Here is a 10,800-nt window from a genome sequence, read left to right as displayed (position 1 = left end):
GCGTCCGGTGAGTCGCATGCGGTGGTGGGGCTAGCGGCGCTGCCCGGCCGACTACTGAGGTTCCCAGTATTTAGTTTTTTTGGAGGGTTCGGTTGTGTTATTTTGGCTGGGACTAAGTATGAAGTGGTGCTTGATGATTTGTGACGTTGATGTTGGTAAAGTAAGCAGTTTAATTCGATGCGCAATGAGTGGTGTATGAGATAAGAAAGAGAAAGATAGTGGTGTTGGATTTAGTGTGGAGATAATGGTTACAAAAGTACAGTACAAGTTATAATTAAAAAAGTTATACTCGTTCTTGTTTAATTTTAATCAGTTTGATGAAATGAGTGTAATAAGATATTAAAGTAGATAGAGATTCATTACGTGAGTTGTCTATTTGCACAGTGGGTGAAAGTTCCCTGAGCTAAACGAACGTCGGCTTGCAATTAAACTAGTTTTTTTTCCATTGTTGCGAAACAATTTTTGTGTTACAATTAAAAAAATACAGTTTTTTTTTATAATGCATATCCTGTTGAGTTGATATAATAGAGCCAAAAAAAGTGAAGTCCCGTGTCCCCTAGTGGGGTATGGGGCAGATGATGTACATCTGTTTCACTGATCGATTTTCTTTACGTACAAGTAGGTGATCAGCCCTCTGTGTCCTGCCAGACCGAGACATTTTTATTTGTGCGTTGCCACCGGGAATTGAACCCAGAACCCCTCGGTTCTACGCTCACGCGTTAACCTCTATACCAAGGAGGCGGTCAAATAAAGCCAAAAGTTGATGTAATTATGGAAATTTGTTAAGTAGAGGGATAGAAAACTGGTTAATGAAGTTATAGAAGTTAATATGTAGTATAGTACTGACGAGTTTATTTGAATTCTATCAGTAGTTTTTCTATATGACACCGTGTTTCGTTACTTAATAAGCAAGAACAGACGTCGCCTGATGTTAAGTGACCGCCTATAAGCTTTAATAAATTAAAGTGTGACTTCATAAGACTGGAGAAAAATTCTGGAGAAAAATCTTTAACTCAAAAACTAGAGAAAATAGAAAAAGAATTAAAAGCTTTTAGATAAGAAAAAAAGAGAAAGTTACCATTTGGCACGTGGTAAAAAGGTGTATTATTTATAACTATAACATATGTGAGAGTGTGCTACTCGTAACTTCCTATTGTTTCCTTCTACTACTTCCTAACACTAGTAGATACTGTTTCACTGATCCACTTGTTTTCGAAGACCGTCTGGTACATTTTGGGAACGAATCCAGGACCTCGAGAGTGTGGTCTCTATAATATTAAGCTATAAGAAGTAAGAATAATCTCATATGCCATTGGTGGTTTCGGAGAAACAAATATACTCTTCATAATTATTGCTACTTGGTTAAGTTGTAGATATTTAGATAATGTACTCAAAGGGAACCTCAGTAGTCTCGCCGTGTGTACACGTGTGTGTGCGTGTGTGTGTGCGGGTGTGCGTGTGTGTGGGAACAATAAACGTGTTGGTCTCTAACGCTTGTTTTATTCGCTAACCTCTAACTGCGTGGGCTTGCTGCAACATTCTTGTATTATAAGTCACTAACAACATCAATATTAACATTCCTAATTAGGTGTCTGAAGAAGCTATAGTCTAAGTGTCAATGTGTACAATGATCTGAAAAGTTATACATGTAGGTTCGGAAGGCCGTGTCTACACCCTACAGAGTTCAACGGAGAGAGAAATTAATTATTAGTGATAAGCTTTGAACGGTATTGCAATTTTAAAATATTATGTGTTTAATTAATATAAAGGAACGTTTTACCATTTTTAAAAAAGCAATACATAGTGAATATTGGATGAGTGGTCATTAAAATTATATTGTGCGATAAAATGTTGTTCCGCATCCCGTGGGACAAGGACTTGTGTCTAGCGACATTTGCGAAAACTCAACTGAAAGTAGAACTAGAATAGTAATCCGTCGAACCGTCTGATAATATGTATATAAGTACATTTCATTGAACTCCGATGTGTGTCCGTATAGTGAGGCAAGGCAACTTTGTGAGAATTAATTCCTAACTTGTTGTCGTATGACAATAATAAAAATATTTTTTATTTTTCAAACAGGACGTAAGCAAAAGTAACGATAAATTTGATTGAATAAATTTTAGGCGCTATGTTTGTATGGATTAGGTCAAATTTCGTTATGCACTCACACATTAATATATTCCAAATTTAATTTTTAGTTTTATAGCATTGAAATGCTTTTTAAATGACAAATTTTGAAAGTATAGAAAAAAATTCGATCACGAGGCGTATCATCGAGAGCTAAGTAAACTATAACTTGCTACGGTTAGGCAAAAAACGCGGGTTCGAATCCCGCCTCGTGATCGAATTTTTTCTATTCTTTCAAAGTTTGTCATATTCCATATTTCTTTTTATAACCTATATTTCTTTGAATTTTCTAAAAGTAATCTTGAAGTCAGTGAGCAATAACAACAATGTAGTTCATCTCGAACGGAGTTCCCATGGCCTAAATGTTTGGCCAAATTGTGGTGTTCCAGTGCGGGCTGCAGCCTGAATGCAGCGTATCTGGGCTTCGACCTAGATCTAGATACTGCTACTTGTCACCGCATTACTTATTGATAGATGCTATGCATCAGCATTACTTAACACGACTCAGCTTTTGAGCCATGTTTTAATTAATCTTTTGATCCATAAGACAGAAGAAATTTGAATTTTCCTCAGGAATGAAAGTTTAATATTCGTTTATAATATAACTATTACGTACGTACGTTTGCTCACGGAGCCTGGTTCAGACTTAAGATATATGTGTATTATTTAGGATTTGCAATATATGCCTCAAGAGCTTAGTCGTTCGTGTCTGTTGGTTTGCCAAATTTCCAAAATATTTCGTTAGATTCTTAAATCCAATCAAATCATAACTGCTGAAATCTGCGTGAACTACTTGGGCACCCGTATCCGACCGCTGGAGCACATGGCGTCAAACTCTGTTTTACTGAAGCAGGATGTTAAAGTTAGGTATATAGAAAAAACAGTGTGAGTGACGCGGCGCGCGAACCTCCCTTTGTTTTGGCGAACATCGTCTCAATGAACGTCAAAGAGCGAGGCGAGTCGAGTCGAGGGCGAGTTAATCGCTAAATTAGCCGACAAGTTTTTTCATTAGCTCTCCGCAGTTTGGACTTTGCCCTCACGCACACGTGCGCGTTGATCGTATGTACACGTCTCGAAATTTTCAGGTCTTTGTGTGTGTTTCGTGTGCGAAAGGAACTAAATAAGATTAAAAAGCTATGGAACTAATTAAACATATAATATATCTATGGATCGCTACGCTACTGCGGCACTAAGCTATCAGCTGTGCGTTGGTACTAATAAAAAATCTTTATTTAAGTCTTTAAATTTTTTATACCATTACAGATATAATAAATAGTAATTAACCACGTCCACGTCTACTATCAATTTACTGTTGGATTATAATTAAGAATATCTCGGTTAAACCCTTTTTTTTATTTAAAAATTAATTTACCCACCTGATTAACCCACTTAAAGAGAATTCCGTAATTTTTATTGCAAAAGTCCATTGTGATTAAAAACAGCCAAACGAAATTTCATCCGCAAACAAACTATTTTTCTTTGGAAAGTTGGTGTTTGTTTATTTGTACGGTATATTTTTGCAGCCGTCATACATTACGTGGAGTGTACCGCGGGGACGTGCGCCGCATGTCTATGATCCAGTAAAAATTACTTACACGCGTGCACGTTGCACGGGCACAAGCTATATTTCTTGAGATTTCAAATTGAAATCTATAAATAGTTTATGGCATAAAGTATACAAAAGCTAACTTTTAGGTTATTTAAACCCTACGAATTAATATTACGTGTAGGGGTGTTCTGCCTCATTTACATTTCCATACAAAACAACGTAATCGTTAACAGAAATGTTTGATCGTTTTTATCAACTAAATGGAAACTGCAATATTCCTATAACAGTGCGATAACTAAACATCAATCTCTTTACCATCATTTGTTTGCGTGAAAAAAAAATGTATATATAAGAAGACTTTGAATGTGACATCGGCTGTGATGACGTCCCTTATCGTCCAACTACACACACATTTGTGCATGTTGTGTTCTAATAACAAAATAGCAACGCAATCGTTTGTGTTAAATTGAGTGAACTAGCAAAACGGAACTAATCAAAAGTTAGCTACTAGAAGCGATAATACGTGTTACGAAATTAATGCGTATATTCCCTACGCGTAGCACCAAAACCTGCTACCAGAATATCTCATATTATAACACAAGTTTGAAACCTTACAACGTATGATGTCAATTATTATCTTATATATAAAATTCTCGTGTCTCAATGTTAGTTACCTAACTCCTCCGAAACGGACCGATTCAAATGAAATTTTGTGTGCATATCGGGTAGGTCTAAGGATCAGCCAACATCTATTTTTTATAACCCTGATATAATATAAAAAGAACAAAGCAGAACAACGGTTGCCAGGTCAGCTAGTAGCTATATAAGCTTTATAAGTCGATGAAGGAATTTAGTAACAAAAAGGCGTAGGTTACCGAGCAGTACAAATAACTATTTCAATTCTATTAAAAAGCCGGAATCTCATCGGCCGGTCAACCTTTCAACTCGTGTCATTCGGACGCGTTAGGGTTTGAAAAGCGACCTACTTGCAGAGAAAACTGCGAATGACAATAGAGCAGTATTGTGAAGACGGATCACAAAGCTGCTTTCTGGGCCGCGGCGATGAGGCGGCGGGCCTAGTGCGGCGCGCCCTCGAGCCAAGCGGGCATTTGTTGGTGCAACCACCTCTGGTCATAGAACAGAACAGAACAGTAAACTCAACAGGAAACATCTAATTTAAGCTCATTTCACAAATATGATAATATAAAAAAAAATAAAGGAATCCAAACTATCGGTAATATCTATCTCTCTATTCAAAATATAAACGCTAAGTTCACTATAAACATCTGAAATTGAAACACTAAAATCTAATTTTTTATGTGCCCAATGTATCGATTAATGATTTACTATAATATAAGTTCTTTTAACGAAATAATTAAATTAGTTTAATAATAAATTAATGTATCGTCGATATCCGTACATCCCTACACAGCGACCCGTTGCGAGGAAGTAGGCCAATAAGAAAAGCGCAAAGCCTCAAACAAACTGGCTTTTTGTACGACGCTCCATTTGCAATGTGGATCATTCATTACTCGCTATAAAACTTGCATGTAACACCATGTTAATGATACACGTATCAGCGTGTGTTTGAGTGACGTTTTCATAAAAATACTTTTTTTGATATTTTTTGATATATACTTATGCAATAAGATTGTTATGGTATTATACAAAAAGATTTAAGGTCTAATAATTGGTAAGTTGCTTTTTAATAATTTCAATTCAATAGTAGTTAATGTATATCATCCTCGTTTCTTTGCAAAAATCTTGGCATATTTTCTCGTGTTTAAAATTTTGAAGAAACTTTATTGATAGAATTAGCTCGTATATTATATATGCCAGTTTCCAGTTCGACTCCAGCGAAGCTCGGCGTGAAATAGTAGAATGCGAATGCAACTGTGTTTCGTTCGGTATCCTTTTCTAGTCTATTCCTTTCCCTCTTCTATCCTTCTCAAATCCCGTTGCGACAACGCATTGGCAGAGTCTACATCTAATGTTTATGGGCGGTGGTGATCCTGATCGCTTACCATCTACAGGCGAACCACCACCTCGCTTGCCCGCTAACATAAAGACCATGAGGTCATGAAACGTAAAAGTTCAGAGAGGACAATAATACGGTTATTCAACGGTTGCTACGGAACATCGTAGCGGTGTAGCGTTACGTAGCACGTGCTACAGATATTATGTGGCGGAAAGTTTACATAGGCTTAACCACGAAATCTAGACACGTCTATTGCAGATATAAGCACATGTTAGGAGACACGTGTTTGTGTATTGTTAGGTAACGATTAACGCTTATATATGCTAATTACAAGGCTTCGTATTAATTTCGTTTAATTATACATGATTTGAATTAATGTTTTGGTATTTATCTAAAATGACTCAATTTTTTTGATGATTACTTTACTCGAATCTGATTTAATTAATTTTCCACGTCCCGTTTATTTTTTATATAAATGCCGCCGAAGAAACCGACCGTTTCATCCGAATTATCAGCACAAACATTCATTAAATCCGAGTTCGAAATACATTAAGACATAAATTCCAGAATTCGCATATATAACGTGGATTAGGGAAACACGGGACGCGTCGAAAATAAAATAAATGATCAGCATTAGTTACCTGCGTGATGCGTCGTATATCAGCCGAACACGCCGGTAGATAAGACAAATCCAACAGTTTTCCTCGAAAAACTAGCCGCGGACGATCCGTTCAGCTTAATATATTGCTATTTGTCAGGTTTGCTGGCGTCTTCCTCACTTCATAGTTTTATATGAGTTATATGCTTTGTATGGTGCTAAAGAAGTACATTAATTGAGAAAATTACGAGCGGTTTTATTATATTATATAATTATGTAATTGTTTTATGTTATGTGTTAGCACATATTAAACAACTAATATCTACAACGGTATGGGTAATGATAGTGTTAGGGGACGCTGTAACATAGTTTGTACTGTTATTCCTATATCACCAATGTGGCAGGTTATTATTATTAATCAATTATTCTGGACCAGATCCTACTATATAGTAAGTGGACTTACCTTATAAGTTGAGCGAAGCCGGATCGCCATATCTTTGTGTACAGATACTCGCACATCATCTGAGGTGTAGTAGATCCCAATCCGAAATTCCTTTGCGAACTTATTACGTTGTCTGTAATTAATATGACCCCTGTTCATCTCGTTATTAAAATTAATACGTGATATGATATATACGCAATTAAAATTTTCCCGGAATATTTGTATTTACTTTAACGTAGTTATTAAACGTATTATAACTACTCATATGTACAACTAAAAGAAAACATAATGAAAACTAATGAAATAATTAATAATTACATTCTAATATAACAGTACCGATATGAACTCTAATAATTAATTTTCGTTTATGTTTTTATTGAAGGTACATATAAGACCTCTGCATCAACACAGCAGTGGACACTATTATGATATACCATATACCATAGATATTGCATTTTCAACAGAAAGTAAAAGTAAAGTCCGTATCCCCTAGTGGGATATGGAGCAGATGATAGACAAGTATGACTGATCAATTTCCGTTATGGACAAGTAGGTTATCTACTAGGATCAGCCTTCTGTGTCTTGCTAGACCGAAATTTTTTTTGTGTTGCTACCGAGAATCGAACCCTGGACGCCGCACTAAAGAGCCGTCCCGGATCCTCCAAAGGGTCCCATTTTAATTTTGTCTAATTCTGACAATGTGGAGGTCGGGTGATTTTTGTTAAAAATAATTGTTATTGGTGCATAGAGTTTATTTTAGTATTCAAAACCAAACACTGGCGAAAGATATGTTACAACATATTGAATTTTAAGTCACTTGTGATGCTTTCACTGATATACAAACTAACTTAAGTGGAATCCTAGATGACCCTTAACGATATGCTTAAAGTGTGGATGTGGGCCATATTCGGCGTCGTAAATAAGAAAGTTAATAAGTTCAGTCGCCAGGCGGTCCCGCGACTTCGTAGTATGTGTCGTTACTCTAACTTGATGCTTCCTCGGGCAGGAAATATTTGTAACTAATTATTTACTTTAGATAAATGATATATAATGCGAGTTATTGACCGTTACAAAGAATTAAAACACCTATTAACTATTATCAAACCTACAAAGGTGGTATTTACATGAATTAAATGTGTATCATTATGCTACTACATGTTTAAGATGCCTCTGGTTTTAATCTGCTATTAATCGTTTTATAGCAAAATCTAGTTAGTCCCCTTTGAGATAACCAGGCTTTGATAAAAATGCATTAAAAATCAACGTCACGGTTCCTCGCATTATGCATATGCATTATAATTAAGGATAAAATTAACACAATAAACGTGGACTTCGTTCGTATTCATAAAGTGATGTTTAAACATGAATACTTCCAACATCGTTTAACCGAGATTTAAATGAGGAAATATGCTACGGTTGTGTCAAATAACTAAACAAATAGGAGTTGGGGGCCTTGTAGGAAACTTTTATATTGCAACGGAATGCCGCAATTCCTTTAGTTTAGTAGGCGTAGGGGAGAGACGTGGAATGGTCTTAATATCACTTGCTTCGCCAGTTCGAATAATGTGAAACGAACCGGGAATAGATCACTTATGGAAGTGATATTCATAATTTAAAAAAATGTTCAAGTTGTGCGTTATTTCTTACGTCATAAAAAGTTACCTTAACAATGCCTGCATATATCAAATCATTAATGTTTGAATATATAAATTGAAAATTAGTAAAGAACTAGCCTCCTCGTTGCGCCTGTGTAATGAGAAATAAGTGCTTAAATCGCTAACTGATAAATTTAACACCAATATCCTCGAATAATTTAGATCGGTTATAGTAGATAGAAACGATAAATCGCTTGGCGAATCAATTTCAATTTTGTGGGATTAGGGAAGGAGTCGGGAGGCTCAAGGGAGGTGAAGCGCAGCGCCTTGGATACTAAAACGGTTTTTATGAATATTTCGGCGAATTCCTACAAATAGCTCCGGACGCCGACCGAATGCTCTGGAATTTAAATGGGATTTGTTGTACAGGTGCAATTTAGGATCCGATGTGCATAATCTATACAGTTTGTATAAATTTATAATTAAATGAACTAGAACTTTTTAAAGAGAAGAGTCAGCACCTGTTTCTAAATTGATTTGATTTATGCGAATAATAATTACATAATATATTAATAATTCTATGATATCACGTTGCTGTACAGTATGAATAAAATATATAAATTAAAATCTTATATTATAATAATGGAAAGGAATGCTTTTATCTGTAGTTTTCTATAAAAGCTGGAATACATTTGTAGCACTTATCTACAATTTCTATTCGTTCGCCTGCAAACTCGAAGTTGTTTTATTGCTAAGTATTGCCCTTACTAAGAATTCCAACGCTCTGCTGTCAACCTGAAGGATGTGAAATGTGCTCCTATTTATATTAATAAATGAAATCAAAAGGCATAAAATATCCGACTTTACTTAACCTTGTTTATGCGGAATTACGTTTAGGAAGAAAAGTATATAGCAGAAATAACGACAAAAGTATCTGATTTCGTTGATCTGTGTTTCAAACGACTTTAATAACATAAAAATCCAAATTGGCGCACTCTTGATTGTATTCATAATATAGATTCAAATAAACTGTTCAGTTAAATGAAATAAATGCACACACCATATCACATAAAATAGGCTGGAGATAGGATTAATTAATTTCGAATCTTACATTATACAATCACATAACATCTTGTTCTCTCGCTCTACTTCATTACGCAGTCTATAAGGCTTACGTGTGGTTATCGTTTACAAGACATATTGCAGCCTCCGGGTTTATGCAACATTGACTTCGGTGTACACAAGTTGTGGGTGCAATAGAGAGCGTTATCGAAAACTCTTAGCTTGTGAGCTAATGAACAGCCTCCACAAAACACAGGCTAATTGTTATAGGTTTTATATTTGAGACTTTCCTTTCTAAGGGATACGTCACTTTGATTTTTAAAGATTTCTGATATTAAAATTCTCATAATTATGTATTCCATGTTAAAATATCTGCTTTAAAAAAAAGTAGGTATAATAGTTTAATAGTAAAACGATAAAAAGGTTGCGTTGCATTCTTGGAATATTTATTATTAAATGCAATTCGTGTAATTGCGTTTGGTATAAAGCATAATATGAAAAACAAACAAGTGACGGTAGTGTATAAAACCGTCCGCGGACCGATTACACATTCAGATGTTTAATTAAAGAGCGACAAGCCGTGAACAGTCGTCATCTGTTAGCGTCGTGCCGGTGTCGTGGCGTCGTTACGATTTGATTAAACCGTCCATATTAATATTGTAAATGTGAGAGTAACTATCGATCAAATCAAATTAAACATACATTGAGAGATTTATTGTTATCATTGCTTGGGAATACAAAAATATACACATTACTTTTTCCCCTTTTGATATCATTGTATGTTATACTATAATAGTTACTTACCTCTTTGGGTATATTATATACCATATGACATTTATGGTAAGTAGCTCTATCAAAATTATGTTATAGCAACATCACAGCAACATTACAGAACCATCAGTATTATGTCGTCAAAATATAAATTTATAAAACCATTTATAAGATGGAATAAATTATATCTATTGATATTTTTGAATGAAAAGTAAGATTAGTATGGGAATAAAATACGTCTGTGTGAATCTATAATTTCATACTAAACTATAACGCCTGCCATCACCCTGCAACCTGTCACCCTCACCTATCAGAAGAGCGCAGTGAAATTTTATGTTCGCCTATTGACGGCATATCATATAGCAAGACCAGCATTAAGGTGAAATTGGTGTCATAAAATTTACATATTTTTCGTAAGTTTCACTTTTTTTTTGGTTAGGAAAAATATTTGAGAGATTAGATGATATAACGTATGATACACTAGGTATTCTTTAACAGTTTAATTTCTTAAAAAGTTTATTTATAGCTTCAAATTTCTATTGACTAGATCACTATACCCTAATGCGTAGGCATTTTTTCCACACAGAAGCAGCAAAGCTCATTTCATATTAGTTATCATTTGAAGCACTATTTTTGAATTGCATGCAATGGAAAGCTGAAAAGCGCGTTTTAATA

General features: G+C 35.1%; 1 protein-coding gene across 1 annotated transcript in view; it reads left to right on the top strand.

Annotated features, from left to right (window-relative positions):
- Positions 1-10,800, top strand: part of LOC119839090 (dystrophin-like) — a 92,950-nt gene that overhangs the window by 52,131 nt on the left and 30,019 nt on the right. The window contains exon 36 of the mRNA XM_038365282.1: positions 2,520-2,581. Coding sequence (XP_038221210.1) covers positions 2,520-2,581 — 62 coding nt within the window. The remainder of the gene's footprint in view (positions 1-2,519; positions 2,582-10,800) is intronic.

The sequence above is a fragment of the Zerene cesonia genome, unplaced genomic scaffold (assembly GCF_012273895.1).
Source record: "Zerene cesonia ecotype Mississippi unplaced genomic scaffold, Zerene_cesonia_1.1 Zces_u008, whole genome shotgun sequence".
Classification (NCBI taxonomy): Eukaryota; Metazoa; Arthropoda; class Insecta; order Lepidoptera; family Pieridae; genus Zerene; species Zerene cesonia.
Note: the sequence above shows the minus strand (reverse complement) of the source record. Positions and strands in the feature narration are given on the sequence as shown.